The following is a 17,521-nucleotide window of genomic DNA, read 5'->3' on the forward strand; positions in this document are numbered from 1 at the left end:
GCTACAGGTCTTCATTTTTACATCATCTTTTTTCTTAATAGCACAATACTTTGGGTTTATTTCGGCCTACAGAAAGACAACATCTGGTTCTTGACTGATATGGCATACCCAAATTCTGATCTGGCTATTTTATTTCGATACCACCGTAATCCTCGCAGTCACGATTAACTTTAAGAGCTGAAATAATAGGAAAAATGGATTTCCGAGAATTGAATTTATGAAAATACAAGTGCCCGACCGCACAAGCAACCTCACTTGGGAAAGTATCACCTGCATCCATTATGCAAGCCACTTCCTTCAGCGAATGCATGTTCGTGAGCGGCGACGATGTGTGGCCGTGTGTAACAGCTGCTACGCTCCCCGCAAGAACTTGAAATACTTCTTTGAATGGCTGTTCCACGTTGCCACCCTCCTTCGTAGATCCATCCTGTCCTGGTCAATTTTCGCGACATCTGCTTTCCGCTTGTTGTGTCTTTTGTCGAACCTGACAAAAACGACTCTGCCGCATTTTAAACAATACAGCCTCTCAACAACGAAAGGGTAGGAAATTACTACCTGCATTGACTCTTCCAATAAAGAAGAAAAATGTTCGCATTGCACGCACAACAGTGGAATTGGGTCTAGAACCACCATACAAAAAGTGAAACGGCAATTCTACCACATGGTTATAATGGAGCCGACAGGTTCTGTACTTATATTACACACAAACAGACGCGCACACACACATCACATTATGATATCGATAAGAGAACTTCAAACAGAATGTTCCCTCTCGTCATGAAAATATGGCTAGATTATAGTGGAAAACAGCATTGTAATTTCCCACATATGGTCAAGTTTGACTTTACTATACTTTATGCCCAGCAGTGCTTTCTTTCTGGGGGTAAAAAGTTATGTCACTTCATATATCAGTTCTCTACCTTTGATAGAAACGCTACTGATGCAAAGTTAATGTCTTATCAGTCTTTTTTCTCATTACGATGCTCGGGTATGATAATCGCGACTAGATCAACAGTTTAAATCGCAATCCCAACGACTCGCAACGTGCCTTCCACTGACTCGAACCCAAGATCATTTGATAACAAGGTGTCAGTACTAGCAACTACACTATTCGGGGAGGCTCTACTGATAACATTACTGGCTCGCGTGGTTGAATAGTTAATCTTCTAGTCTTTCGTGCTAGGCCCTTCAAACAATTTCAGTGTTAAAGTACCACCGAACAATTGAGGAAAAACTCGAAAGGAATAATAATTAATAATAGTACTCGATGGAATTACGATAACTCAAAAAAGCAGCGTGATTGTCTTTGGTCCACTCAACGGGGTATATAGTAGTTGGATATTTATATTTGTTCAGAATCTGAAGTACAAAGATCCTCAGTTTTATCCAGGAAAGCCAAAATTTGTGTTCACCGTCATAACGATGTCTAAAGGAAAGGTAACACTCAGCAAGTACATTGAGTAATGAAGGGATCATTTAATGAAAAAGAAATGCCCATTTGCTCTGTTCTAATCTAAAATCCTAATGATCCTACACCAGTGGTTCCCAAAGTTGTTCCAATATTTTCACTGAAATGATATGATTGTTCCAAATACGTGGTTATTTAGTACTTCTTATACAAAAAATGTGTCTCAATTTGAAATTTGCAACTGAGCGTTGCAAGTGTTAGATAGGCGTACATTCTGACTGGGCGACGCGGAAATGTCTTGAAACTCTACGGGCGCCGTGAAACTAATCTGTTTGGGAACCAACCAACCAACCAACCACCCACCCACCCACCCACCCACTCACTCACTCACTCACTCACTCACCCACCCACCCACCGACCGTCCGTCCGTCCGTCCGTCCGTCCGTCCGTCCGTCCGTCCGTGGGTGTGTGTGTGTGTGTGTGTGTGTGTGTGTGTGTGTGTGTGTGTGTGTGTGTGTGTGTGTGTGTGTGTGTGTGTGTGTGTGTGTGTGTGTGTGTGTGTGTGTGTGTGTGTGTGTTAGGGGCATGCATATTTCGTTTTAGACGAAAAACAGAAATATGAAAAAATACATTGTAGTGTTAATTTTTCATGTTTTTGAAAGGTGTGAGATGCATTTTGTGACCATGTTTTGTCACGAAATAAACTGCAAACGGTGAAATTAACTCTTCAACACGAAATTTAGGGTTTATTCACCGACGCGACACCTTCTGAGGTCTGAATTATCCTGAGAGTTATACAATTCCCGGAAAATTAATTAATTCTGTTGTTAATATTGGAGAAGCAAAAATGGACTGCTTTACACAGAAATAAACTTAATACTCTGATTACTACATACATGTGCTATTAGAAGTGAAATGTTAATTCAGTGGAATAAGTGTAGTTTTTAAATCAAATTTAGGATTATATTCACAATTTTAAAACCAAAATGTCTTTTCATATACCACTTTTCATCCAATTTTTCACCGCTATAATACCGATATTTTATTTCACTTACCGCTTTTGAACCTAAAATTGACTCAGTTTATGTACCGAAATTTTGCTTTTTTATTTACCAATAATATGTGCCTCTAGTGTGTGTTTGTGTGTATGTATACACACACACACACACACACACACACACACACACACACACACACACACACATATATATATATATATATATATATATATATATATATATATATAAAAGTGAGCGATTATGGTCAGTAACAAATATGTTCAGCTGCTTTGAAGCCCTGTTATCTTATCTGATAAAAATTGTTCATTTTCAATATGGCGATTGTTTCAATCACCTCTTTAAAAGTGTTCAAATCTGAGAAAGATAAGATAAAAAAAATCACTCGTTTCATGTATACGAGGAGGCGGGGCAGCTAAGGCGAGGAACTAGTCTAGTTCAGCTTCTTTGCTTCTACATTACGAAGTTGGTGTATTTTTGGAAAAAGCTTCCAGCCTACTTGGATCCATGTGAATAGAATAATTCTGATTTTTTTTTTTTTATAGATTATATACATTAGTGTTTCTACATTCCTACTCATTGTGTCAAAACAAATTCTCAGACTCTTCCAGACAATTTTAAAACAGTTCCACACCCTTCTGTGCGTGCTTAAACATGCTAGTAACCAAGTTGTGAGTGTGGAACCGGGTTTGCTGTTCAACGTAGTTCAAAATGAATAAATCAAAAATAGCTACTATATAAACAATTTCACATAAAATATGATCCAGAATATACCCCATCAAGAGGCTCGCTCAGGAAAAAGGTGGAATTTACTTCCACCCGCAAGTACTTTTGGATGTACAAAATTCCGTGACATTCCCCTGACCTTTTACACACATACATTAATTTCCCTGGCTTTTCCCGGTTTTTCAGGTCAGCGGGAATGCTGGGTTTGCGTGTACTGGGCTTATTCACTGAGGTACTGCTTGTGTTTTATTCAAATCAAGTATGGCCAGGGCATATATATATATGCCCCACAGCTCGTTGTCGATATACATCGCTGGAGCTCACAGATACTAAACTAAGGAAAACGCAATTCGCGATCTTTACTTCGTTCATCTCAAAACGGTTGAAATCACATTAAAGCCAACGTGCCTGCAAGTATAGCAAATTTCACGGTTTTACGAGCTACGTTTTGTATTTTGACGCAGTTCGAACGACCAGCTTGAAGCTGGAATGGAGCCAGAGCGTTTCGTGGCCGCGAGCAGCAACAATCCCACACAACAGATGTGCTATTTCCGTGTACAAGTTGTTTTTGATTGGTGACGATACTACGACGGGAGTGTCGGCCGGCTTGCTAGTTTCTAACCTGACTGACGTGCATATGATATGGACATATTTATTACGCAAATGTGGTCCATTATTTTATATTATTCATTTTCAAGGTTGGGGGGAATCGTACAGTGAGAATGAGTCTCATATCATCGTATCTGACATTGAACCATCATTTCAGAGCTCACTGGCGTTTCCAAACTGTTTACAGGCGCCCTTAAAACCAGGTTGCTCAAATTTCTGAAACAACTTAGCGTTAAGAAACTAACAAATGGAAATGTACAGAAAAAGGTAAACATGTGATTGTGTTGCACCCGGTCGCCTTGATGACAGAGTGCGTTGAGTGATCGACTCCGGAAGTGTCTCGCTTCTGAAGGATGGATCCGTGATCGAGTCCTGGACTGGGCATAGGTGCCATTGCGGGTATCCATCATCCTCATTGCGACGTAAAGTAAGAAAGCATACACAATGTTAAGCCATTTGCATTACTGACAACCCCATTTTCCAATTCTAAATGTTTGTAATTGGCTTTATCTTGATAATTATCTGCATCGTATTTATGCAGTATTACTGTATAAGAGAAGGAAAGTAGAACCCAACTGCAAAAAATAATAATGTGCAAACGATTATTTTTATTCGTATCTCAAGTGTCATAACATAATTTTGAAATACGAGCTGAATATATGAAAATATATTATTATGTCCTTTTTATTATCCCTAATAAACGAGATTGAGTTTTGGTTTTAAGTCCACTTTATGCACATAAAGGCAAATCGGGACTGGGCCTACAGTTTCAAGTAGGATCCGAACCACTAGTGCCTCCACCGGGTATCGAACCCGGGACCCCTTGAATTACAAGGCGGCGACGTTACCACTACGTCATCGGGGAGGCTCTTATGCCTAATAAATGAATCATAATTAATTATAATGAACCATCACGTCAAAGGACTATGTACATATGTAAAGCTATTACCTTTAAATGTATTCGTTGATATAATTTTGTGCTCTTATATCTAAGTTTTCCCTTTTTTCCAACTCACGGCTCCAATTGTAATTGGAAATCAGTAGTGGGTAGTTCCTTATTTGTAACAGCAGTGGTACGTATGCGTTTCCTTCTGTGGATATTGATCATCTTGTGATCCAAAGCTCGACACTAGTGGCAATTTACAGGCACTACAAACTTTTAAAATAGGTACCATAAGAGAAGGTGTTATTAATCTTCTTGGTCTGTTGCGCACTGACTGACTTCAGTTTTATGTTTTCTTATTTTTGTGTCGAAACAACATAAAACACTAAACCCTATGCTCTAATAGGGTATAAGAGAATAATAATAAAAATAAAAAGGAGTCCAATACATAAAAATCTGCACCCTATCCCTATTATCACCACAATTACCTGGAAAAAATCGGCTTCGTAACGAAACTGATCAAAGAGCGCGCATCGCGTTAGCATTGTGCGACTCAGAACAGAAAAACACAACCTCTGAAGAGGGGAGGGGGAGAGAGATCCCACGATAATCTCCGAGTTTCACCTGGCCTCGCCACTTGCAGTCTTCCCAAGACACGAAGCCGATCCGATGACGACCGAAATGTTCCGAAGTAAACAGGCCCGCAACGCCACTCAATATGTCAACCAAGGACGAACTTTCTATTTGCATGGGTTAAAATCAACTCGACCATGACTCGCTCGTTTTAAAGGACGGGAAGTTCGACAGAAAATCAAGGAAATCTAGAAATTATTCTTTAGCAGCCAGTGTTTTCTAAAAACTAGCCTTTTTAGCGTGTGAATTCCATGAGATATGAATATCAGTCTTCGTGCATGTAACCAACTAATTTTCTGTTCGCTTTCTCTGTCCCCTAGCCCCCAATTAAAATTCCTAAAGGGGCGAGGAGTACCCCAATTTTCAGTCACAGTCTATTTGTATTGTAAGTTTGCTTTCTAATAATCTCAAATTTCAATAAGGTTACACTTTCATAAGGTTGTTTAGAATGAAATACCACGGGAAGCAAACGATAAATGAACAATAAAATGAACACATCTTATTTGTAAAGCAAATTTTATTGCTGTAATTACATTTGTTCTATTAGTACAAACAGGACTTCTGTACCATATATTTTGTATCCACATTGATTTTTTAAAAATCAATACACACAATTCTTGTTCCAAAATTAGTTAAGCTCAGTGCCACTGATCATGAAACGCATTAAGGCACATTGGAATCAAAATTAAATTTGTTCTTATTAATAGCTCGTACAGAAACTATGGCCGCTTTACACGATTCACCGGGGCCAACGTGCGCATTAGTTTCCTGCGTGGTGCCACCTTCAAAGTATCCGCCGCACCCGGCTAGGTTGTGCATCATTAATTTATGGAAGGGGTAGACGACGTATTGGCCCTTTCGGTACAAGGGAAAATGAATTTGAAATTTCTTCCCGCTCTGCTGCTATTTGGGGGCCTGTTTTAGTAAGAGCGGCAGCGCCAATCAGATGACACCTCAGCCGTTGGGAAGAGAACACTACTACAGGCTAACTGAATTGCGACAGCGTTTGTGTTTAAATTAGAGCAAATTCTGGAACGGTGAATTTGCAACCACAAATATACATCTCTAAGCACCGCGACAGGTTAAGTTTGCAGCAACGTTTCGCATATAATAGACCCAAACGTGCACACAGAATGTAGTCCTGCTGCAATACTGCCAATTTTCTTACTGTCTGTGATATGAACAGCTCGGCAGTTGAGGCAAGACGTGCATGGGAGATGCTGAGCGCCATTCTCGCGTGGTTTAATACATAAAATCTGCTGCAAACTTAACCTTTCGCGGGGCTTAGTAGAAAGACAAAGCTAATTTTTAAGTATCTATATACATTTTGAAAAGTTACCAATTCTGACAGCTTATTCAAAGAAATTCGAAGGTACAAATCGGAAAGTAGTCCAATTTAAAATTGTTTCGCTACGATTAATTACACCATACAGGATGGTATATTCAAGAAGGGTCGTTGGTGCCAACATAGGTTCAAGACGTCTAAATATATTTGACTTGAGCACTGAAGGACGAAACACTGTATCTCCACTTACGCTACTCCTGAGCATTATGATGATTGCTCGTGAAAACTGAGACAACAGATTTCGTGATCGCATTTCTTGAGAAATTACTCCAAACATTTGAACTGCGAGTTCGATCAGTACGAACTTGGCATGAGCTGAACGTGACGAAGCACGCTGATTACCACACGAGATAACTACATCCGAACGGCCTTGGCAGACACACACACATGCGTGCGCGTATGGTCCGTGTTAACGAATCGCGCCAACTGACATTGAAAATCATGTAACCTTGCATCGACACTCCGGGAGTCAAAACACGATGAGAACATTTGTTTGTATACTTTCATGTTTTCAGCTGTTGGCTAACGTAGTGTACTGGTCCAGCCTCGCAACTATGCAGTACTGTGTTACAGACTGATACTTCCTACACACCCACAGCAATGTAAAAAGTTACGAAATTCTACATCAAATGACAACAGGCAGGCTTTAATTATTTAACCAGGCACCAAAAAATAATTTACAGCGCTGTTCTGAAGGAAAAGTGTCATTTTTCAATCAGGCTGGTTCGTTCCCAGATGAAAGCAATCCTATTTACAAGATTTCTCGCCTTCTCTTTCAAGATTCAACTCCTGGGAAAGGCCAAAATACACACAAAAGCACGAACTGTAATTAGAAAGACGAGTGCTAGGTACTTTTTATACTTCAAGAATTGCCGGCTCGGTGAGCCAGCGCGTCTCGATCTCGGCACCGAAGTTCCCGGGTTCAAATCCCGACTTGGCGATGGGTGTTCTTTGTGAGTGTCCCTTCCTCAATTTCATTTCATCATCACTCATCTTAATCGACGCGATTAGCAAAAGTGGCAGATAACCGACGCTATATTAGAAATACCAACTGACTTCGTTTTGAACTTTGTACGATAAAAGGAAGAGTTTAACGACAAAGGGAAAATTTAACCTTTTGCAAAGGGACTCTTTGACTTCAGGGTTATGTGGCAACACTGTTAAGAGACGGGTCAAGGTATCGTGCCTGGATATTTCACTACAAAAGACAGGCAGGTTGGGGAAGAAAAGTATTGCAAAGCAGTGAGTGTCTTGTAGGAAGGTTGCCCAACGCCTTTTCTTCTGCGGTGGGGCTCAATTTCCGGTTCTGCCGAGTTCCTTAGCTGTCAGAGAAGCAAGCTTTACCTGCGAGGATTAAAAAGAAGAAGATATGGCGACCGTTGATATTACCAATGGACTGCAAAATCGGTGCCGTTGCTTCTCAACTAATACCTCGGGTTTTCCTCGTCTTGCATAATGCGCGTCCTTGAATTATATTTAATTTCAGCTCCCGAACACCCTATTTGCATTCTCCTGCTTTGTCGTACTCGAAAGCCGTGTTTTCAGACATTTATACATTCCCAGCAGATTAATATTCCTGGTAAGCAACTACAGTGTACGTTAGTGTTGGAAATTGTTGACTCCCAACTTCAGACTAGATGTTTACATACACTTATTTCACATTCTATTTAATGTGTATTATATGTACCGCAGTAATTTTTGTGTGTGCGTGTTGATAGTTTCATTAGTGTAAAACATGATTGCCCTTGCATTTCAAAAGTCCTGTAATTATGAATGTTCATTATTATTATTTTCCCCTAAGAGGAACTCCCACTGAATTAGTCGATAGACGTGAAACAAACAGGATGAACAAATAGAGGATTCCCACTCATTTTGCAAATACATTTGCTGGCTGTTTCAGGTTTTCCAAACCAGTCTGCAGTGATTTAACACATTCGCATGTCGATCAAATGAATCAATTTTATTCGACATTGTTGACAAATAAATAGCAAAAAGTATAATTAAAATAATGTTTACGTGAAATATACTTAAAGGGAGGAACAAGTGAAATATGTTTTCAGCTACCAAGTCTGATAAGTGGGAACCCTGCAACATCATAATGTTTCTTATTGTTTCGATGAGTTGATTGCGCAGTTCAAAAACAAATAGATATATAGGCGTTATTTTGAAACTAATACACAATATTTGACAGCAAAGATAACTCACTTAAAATTAATGTAAACGAGAAATCTATACTTGCGAGCATTTAACAGCCGCTGAACAAGGTATAACACAAATACAATCTGAATTTATTAAAAATATTCCAAAGGGTGAAGCCTTTTGGTCAGCAAAACCTATCAATAATTCATAGTGTAAGGAACAAAATCATTGGCGTTGCGATGTTAGAGGTCTTAGAAACAAAGATACCCTAAGTTTAACGCATTCTTTGTGAATGTTTCCTCTGCGTTACCGATAATTTTCATTACGTGTTTATTTAAACTCAAAGTGTGTCGTTTTGCGACCGCTAATTTCCAACACTGGTTAGGGATAGTTACAGAGAAAGAGAAGGTTTTCTACAAATCGAGACTTTGGTGCGATATATTGAAAAAAAATTGCCCAAACAAATTTACTTTCCTATGGACTCTTTTAGGTATACCAAGTGGATATTTAGACACGTCATATTTTTGTTTATACTAATTACAAATTCAATTAGTTAGTGGTGACAGTGAACCTACGTGACGTGGGTACATATATTCAGGGAAAAATTAAGTTTTTCGAAGGTTCGTAAACAAATCAAACTACACGCTGTCCACGTTGTTTATACTACGTACATATTGCGAAACGAGACCGAGCCTTGGCTTTTGAGACAGACCTAAGATTGAGACCCATCCAACTTTTGTCTCGTCTCGATAAAGTCTCTAGATTGGTTGCTTCTAACGGCGTATCTGTTACTGGAATCACACATGTCATTCCAGGCACGCAGCCAAGGGGAGGGCTAAGGGGGCTGAAGCCTCCCCCCCGAAATCCTACAAATATCTAATTTAAATGTTACTTTTATTGCTCATAACAGAACTAAAGCTATAACCACAGTAAAAACTCTATTCCATCGAAAAACGTTTATTGTATAACAGAGCAACCAGGTTATATTTTCATATTCTACCATTTAATCCAAAGAATGAATGGATCCACAGCTTCCTACAATTATAGTTTTTTTGTGAGATCACAGAATATAATTTTCATAAGCAACTGTTATATCCTCTTTTTGAACGATTGTGCAAAAGTTAATAACAAAATACAATAACTATGATTTTCAGTACACTAAATGTACAAAATATAAGAATAATGAACAACAAGTGTTTTAGATATTCACTGATTCGGTGCATCGAGTAACAAAGTCTCTCCTTTAAGGTAATAAAAACAATAAATTTGGATTGCAATTGGTATATTTTTAATACGATAGTTATTATTGTAAAATAACAATTATTATTGTCATTATTATTTGTACTAATCAAGTTTTATCTATGGTCTGACCCCTCTACAAATATTTATGGTGACTTCTGGCGACGCCCGTGCTGATAAGGAATGAGCCCTCCTCCCTAGAAATAAAATTCTGACTACGGGCCTGTCTAATTCCCTAGTATGTGGACTCCCTTTGCAACGACAATCCCGAAAATACAATATATTTCAAACAGCGTGTTGAGCGAATGATAAGCATTTTCCATGCAATAAAAAAATGTATAATTCTCTGCACGATGGGAATTGTTTTTACCCACTCACGGTCTTCCATTGCTCATGAGCTCGAAACAAAAAACAAAAAAAAAAAATCCGCAAAGTGCATCAATTACGCATGCACCTGTCGGGAAACGGGTAATGCTGGTACACTCCATTACGCTCTTGTCCCTCGTTCATTTCAGTTTCCAGGTGATCAAATGAATTTAATCACTTCTTCCGCACCGACGCGTTAAAGAAAGGAAAAAACAGATTCGTTATTCACCTGTCTACAACACCGCCACTTGCCACATTCCCCTGCTCCATAACCACCACCAAGCCAAACTTTAGCACTATTGCCACCAATACAATGCATTCTAAAGCAGTGCTGCCAGTCTCAATGCACACAATTTCTCCTCAGAGGGTTCACCATTAACTTCAAAGTCAGGAGCGTAAGCAGAATTTGATTTTGGAAACTCTTGTCGACTCTTAATATAACAGTTGGGCTGAAAAGTTCATAGGCTGACTCATAGATGCCGTTACTAGAATTAAATCCATGTGATTTTTACTTAGGACTAACCTTCAAAAGATACGTGTATAAATTTCACAGCTGCCGGATAATTAGTTCGTGAGATATAGCATTGTAAGTGAAGCAGCTTTTGTTATTGTGAAAAAATGGATAAAAAAGAATTTCGTGTGTTAATAAAGCATTTCTTTTTGGCGAAAAAAAATACTGTTGAAGCCAAGGCTTGGCTTGATAAACATTATTCGTACTCTGCACCAGGAAAATCAACCATTGAGAAGTGGTTTGCTAAATTTAAACGAGGCGAAATGAGCATCGAAGACGATGCACGCAGTGGATGCCCCAAAGAGGCTGTTACCGACGAAAACATAAAGTCCACAAAATAATTTTAAATGATCGTAAAGTGAAGTTGATCGAGATAGCTGAGACTTTAAAAATATCAAAGGAACGTGTTGGACATATTATGCATGAATATTTGAACATGCGAAAGCTGTGTGCAAAATGGGTGCCGCGCGTGCTCACAATCGATCAAAAGCAACAACGTTTTGATGATTCGGAGCAATGTTTAGCGATATTCAACCGTAATAAACACGAATTTTTCCGTCGATATATTACAATGGATGAAACATGGCTCCATAACTACACTCCAGAGTCCAATCGACAGTCAGCCGAGTGGACTGCACGTGATGAACCGAATCCAAAGCGTGGAAAGACGCAACAGTCGGCTGGCAAGGTTATGGCATCAGTATTCTGGGATGCGCATGGTATTATATTCATCGATTACCTCAAAAAGGGCCAGACATCAACAGCGATTATTATATAGCGTTGTTGGAGCGTTTAAAGGATGAAATCACGAAAAAAACGGCCCCATTTGAAGAAGAAAAAAGTGCTGTTTCATCAAGACAATGCACCGTGTCACAAATCAATGAAAACGATGGCAAAATTATATGAATTAGACTACGAATTGCTTCCCCATCCACCATATTCTCCAGATCTGGCCCCCAGTGACTTTTTCCTGTTTGCAGACCTTAAAAGAATGCTCGCTGGAAAGATATTTAGCACTGATGAACAGGTAATCGCCGAAACTGAGGCCTATTTTGAGGCTAAAGAGAAATCGTACTATAACAATGGCATCGAAAAATTGTATGACCGCTATAATCGTTGTATCGCCCTCGTAGGCAACTATATTGAATAATAAAATCGAATTTTGTCAAAAAAATATTTTTTACTATGTTAGCCTACGAACTTTTCAGCCCAACTGTTACGTTGAAGATATTTGAACGTAAAAGGACAGCCTATGTTAGTAAAATTTTACAGAATACGCGGTCTATTACATGATCGAAGTGAAGATATTTTCTCGGGTTAACAGCCCATTTCTGGAGAAGATTCCAAGTTTTGGAGAGGTAACGTCACTCATCTCTACTTCAGACACTGAAGATGAGTGTGTGAAAGAGCTAGAAAGTTCGGAAACTTCTTCACGACAAAGCGGGTTCAATTCACTTGGTTGTTAATCCGACAAATGGTATTAAATCTTCACTGAACACTAACTTGGAGTAAAGTAAAACTAGGTTGAACTACATGTAAATCTATTTTGTTACGTTCTTCGAATTTAACGAAATGCAGACCTTTCTTATACACAAGGAGACAATACTACTTTCCTCATGATCAATAGTAGTCATATCAAATTTTGTATGTGTATCTTTGTTTTGGTCATTTTCAAAATGTTCTACCTTTCGTGTACGATACACTTAGTTCTAAGAAGTCGAAATAAATAAATGACGATTCGCTTTTTTAGGTACAAGATGTAGGTAGCTATAGCTCCTTCAGGCAATGACAACATGCATAGGGAAAAATGGTGATTCCATACAACCTGTACCGTAAAGGACGATCATCCAATGACATTTTCACTTCACACAACACTGGTTTCTGATAAGTTGAAATGACGGTACTCACCCTAAACGGCGCCCCAAAGAGCGGGGTTCCTCCTCCTTGATTCAGCGACTCTTCCCTCTCCACCTGTGAGGACATCTGCGCTCGGGCCTGCCTCTCCCGTTCCCGTAGGCGGTCGCGTTCCACACTGAAACAGAGACAGGGGCATTGTTCAAAAGACATCATTCTATATCAGACACGTTCCTGAGGTATAACATTGAAACATACAAATACATGGGGAGAAAAGTTGCACACGGGCATTACTAACTTCAATCAGCCCCTTTCAAAGGTGTAAATTTAATTTGTTCAGGGTTTTAATGCAGTAATTCAGGTACACTACTACAAAAATTTTCACAAAGCTCAAATTATGGTCATGTTGGGGTTAAATTTACCATTAAACTTCCTCCACACACACACACACACACATATATTATGTGGAAAATTCTAAATAAACCCTTTATAAACGGAGAAAGGAAAGCTTTTGGAAGTTTGGAAACAAGTGTTATATATACTTTTTACAAGTAATTTTCTTAAGCTTTGAGAACATAATTTCGATGTTTCTAAATCGAGGAGCATCATTAACAGTTTTATCAACAGGTAAATTTCGCTACTCCGATAACGTAGTGGTAACGCTGTAGCTTTGTAATCAAAGGGGCCCGAGTTCGATACTGGTGGAAGCACATTGTTGTTCGAATATTAATTTTAAACTGCGAGTGCAGTCCGGATAAAGCTATCTGTGCATAAAGTAAACTTAAAACAAAAAATCAATCAATCTAAACTAGGGAGACGCCTCAAGCAAATTTTCCTGGCTGAGGGGATAGCATGGCTATGTAAGCTGTCTTTACCCAGCGCAAAAACATCGTTAAATTATTATAAATTTGGTTACTAAAAATGGGTTTAATGGCCGCAGTTAGTTGAAGCGCTTTTTCCGATTAGAAAAAAAATAGGGTGCAGAAATAATAACACAATACAATCTAACTATCGTACGCTATTATATTAACGTACGCATAGCTAATAGGGATGGCCAAATCCGGATAAAATTGAGCCGGATATCGATTTCAAATATCCGTGTATCGGATATTCTGATTATCCGGTATGTCCGGATATACCGACAGTTTTATCGTTTGGCCGTTTTACGCGCTATCCACATATTCTTTTATTAGGAATATTAAAAAAATTTACTGTAAGGATTTTCGACAAACCCATCATCAAATCTGTACTATCCGGATATATGAATTATCCGGATTTTCTGGTCATCCTTAGTATCCAAGGCAAAACGCGAATTCTCGTTTCAAAACACTAATATGTACGACATTGAGAATCGTTCTGCATTCAAGACGCCGTGTGTTATCAGCACGCATCTCCCACATTTGCTCATAGACATATGAAGAATTCGAATCATGTAGAGAAAGTAAAGACTTATCTGTAATCAGGGTGGCTATTCTAGAACCTTGATAAATTTGAAGTATAATTCCCGGTTTTCAAGGCGAACTTTCAAAAAATTCAAGGGTACAAGCAGATGTGTTCTCCATTTCATCCTTACGTATTACCACCTCTCACCGCCCCCCCCCCACAAATATATTAATAATATAAAGGGTCTGTATGATTCCAATGTATTCAAAATATAATTCAATTACAGTAGACTCGCGATTATCCGAGCTAATTGGGACAGAGACTATCTCGGATACGGAAAAACTCTGATAATATGGAGATAATGTGCTAATAGGTCGTACATGACGAAAGAACACTTTAAAACTGTATAGTAATTATTTATTACTAGTACAACATAAATGATAAGATTACTTTTCAAAAAGTCTTCCATAGATTTTTGGACTAACAACCTCTTTCCTCTCTTCGACGGTGCGATGTAACGCCAACGCTGTAGGGAGAGTAGATGTAACGAACACGTGCTGAGCTGACGATGACTTGACTCCAACTTACTAGTAAACAAACAGGTGGTGCGTTATGAAGCGCGATGTTTTCCAACCACTCCCTCGGTTAACCCAGAGCCTCGGTTAATCTCGAGTCTACTGTAAACGGAATATTGCCATTTCACATACTCAAACTCGAATTACATCTACAAACACAAGTCTCAAATGTTACGGGATATACTTTCTAGGAAAAATTTTAATTTTAAAATAACTTCAAACTCAAATTTACCTATTTACCTAATCAACTTCAGGATATCTTATCTTGCAATAGTCTTCCATCTGTCAGATAGATAGTGCAAAGGACACTAACGAAGTACACTGATTGAGAGATTTCCGTTTCATTCTCCACGTTGCTTTCTTTTCCTCTCCTACCTCGATTAAAATAAAAGCTAAACTGGGGGAAAATTACCTCAGGGCATAATTAATAAATTGAATGGGGTTTGGATTAATGAAAGTTGCAATTTTTCACGTCTACGGAGAAAAATTCACGTATAAATCACGCATAATTCCCGGAGTCAATAATTGACGCACAATTCCCGGAATTCAAGGAATTCCCGGTGAGTAGCCACCCTGGTAATTAAAGATAACGCAACGAAACCCTCGGGCAGTTTACTTTTCAAAAGAAAGTTAGTTACTTTGCTCAAAAGGTAACTCAGGCTGCGATTGTTCTCGCACTATTTCTGGCCGTTTTACTTTTGAAGATTAAATGTTAGTTAGGATTTCCGATGACCCTAAACTCTTGGCGTGAACCCTACTGAGCCGTTGACGTCATCTGCCCCCCCCCATTTCGACGCGCTACGTAGGCTCGCTATCCAGGAAGATATCAACTCTGTGCAAGCCCCGGCACCTATCGACCTCTTGGGTGAGATTAGTCAAGGCAAGAGCTTATAATACCTTTTCCTGATCCCACAAAAAAAGTCAATAGTTTTTGGGGGAGCAGGAATAGGTTTTAGTTTTATAAGCTCTTATCTCACCCAACAGGTCGATAGGTGCCGGGGCTTGCCCCGACTTGATATCTTCCTGGAGATTAGGCCTGCTCGAAAAAGGTTTTATGAAAGACACGCGCAGCCACCTAGAGACGTTTGGTTGATTTTCTATTACGGGCCCATCAGCATATAGGCTATTTTTGCCCGTCACACAATATGGGGATAAGCCAATTAACTAAAACAATACAGAGGACAGGGTCCTAACAAGGTAATGTAATTAAGCCTTGTTTCCATATTTAAAAACACTAAGTTGCTGACCAAGGAGTTTATTAAAATAAAAACACTTAACAGGTAACGTTTCGACCGTCTATCAGGGTCTTCCTCAGACGAAGAACTAAACTGATACAGTGTTCCTAACAAGGAAATAAAGTTTGTCTCTTAAAAACTTCCTCACTCAATTTTCACACTAAAACAGCCACACATTTCCTTTACAAGAAGTAAAACTCCGAAGATAAAATCTCCATACCCTAATTAAAAGCTGACTGATGATTAGATGAAATTGATGAAGGGACACCCGCGAAATTATTTTTAGAGTTGCAAGTAACTAGTTACTTCCAGACACTTCTTTAGAGTTTTTGGAAGTATATCCTCCCTACAAATACGGCGTGTTCATTTTCAGCTGTTCGCTGAAAATAGTAAAGTTTTGTATGAAAGTGCACAAGGAAGGTTCAGTAAATATAAATGTTTGCCTTAGAATGAGCATCTTCGTGTAAATGTAGCCGACGAGATAGTGGCATAACACTAGGTTTCGTAAGCTGTCCAGTGACCAGTTCAGTCACGTGTTCAGTGATAGCGAAGCGTATGAGCACGTAATGAACATGTGTTCAGCTTTTTACTTTAATATGTGTGGTCGCCTTAAATACTAGGAAATGGGTATTGCGTAACTTGTCCCACACAAATCGTCCCAAGTTTTCAACGCAGTAAACTTAGCACCATCTGAAGTTGAACTTGTGTACGGAAGGGAAATAGAACGTGACAACTACGGCCAAAACTTTTAGACCAACAGAGCAACAACATTCCGTTACTAGCGACAGGTCCGTTAGTATAATATACACGACGCTATCTATAGAGGACTTTTTTTATATAAGTATTTTCATGTCCTAGATTTTGGGCGGTAAGCGTATAAAAGAAAATTTAAAAAAGTTAAAACATCCCTCCCCCTTTTTATGGATTGAATTTCGGAAAATCCATTCCGTCATGAAAATAAGACAACCGTACTCTTTCAGGTTTCTAAGTTCGGGGCGGGGGTTTAGGCTGTAAACGTATAAAAATTTTAAAAAGTTTTGTCACCCCATTTTCCTCCTTACAGATTGAGTTTTGGAAAATCCGTTCTCACTGGGTGTTTACGTCACAAGAGGAAGACACCCATAAACTTTTATGTTTACAGGTCCACGCATTTGTGTTGCGTGCGTTGACAAGTCGGCGAGTGACGATAGACTTTTACATATTGCATCAGCCTAAATATTGACAAATGAGTGTCATAATGCGTTACTTAGGTTGAGAAAATTATATTAAGTGTTTGTTTTGATGCAAATCTGCCTTAAACTGCTAATAATGACGTTCCTGCAACGCAGAAGAGTTTGAACCCTCGCCAACAATCGACGCGAGGGTTTAGTAGACCTATCAAAGATAGAACTCTGAAGTTAATGACCTAAAACAGACCTGGAGTTAATATAAATCAGTGGTTCTCAACCTTCTTTATACTACCACTAATAATAATAATAATAATAAAAAGGTGATGCCCTGATCCAAACAATTACTCGTAAATATATTTCAATTTTTTAAACTTTATACAATAACTAGCTGATTATCCGGCGATGCCCGGGTGTTTGATGAATTCTAACT

General features: G+C 38.9%; 1 protein-coding gene across 4 annotated transcripts in view; it reads right to left on the bottom strand.

Moving 5' to 3' along the window:
• The window catches only part of lilli (AF4/FMR2 family member lilliputian), a 357,328-nt gene that overhangs the window by 130,437 nt on the left and 209,370 nt on the right, over positions 1-17,521 (bottom strand). For all 4 annotated transcript variants that reach the window (XM_083123637.1, XM_083123636.1, XM_083123634.1 and 1 more), the window contains one exon: positions 12,784-12,907. In XM_083123637.1, the coding sequence (XP_082979763.1) occupies positions 12,784-12,907 (124 nt within the window). The remainder of the gene's footprint in view (positions 1-12,783; positions 12,908-17,521) is intronic.

This window comes from Lepisma saccharinum, chromosome 6 (genome assembly GCF_977018435.1).
Source record: "Lepisma saccharinum chromosome 6, izLepSacc3.1, whole genome shotgun sequence".
Lineage (NCBI taxonomy): Eukaryota > Metazoa > Arthropoda > Insecta > Zygentoma > Lepismatidae > Lepisma > Lepisma saccharinum.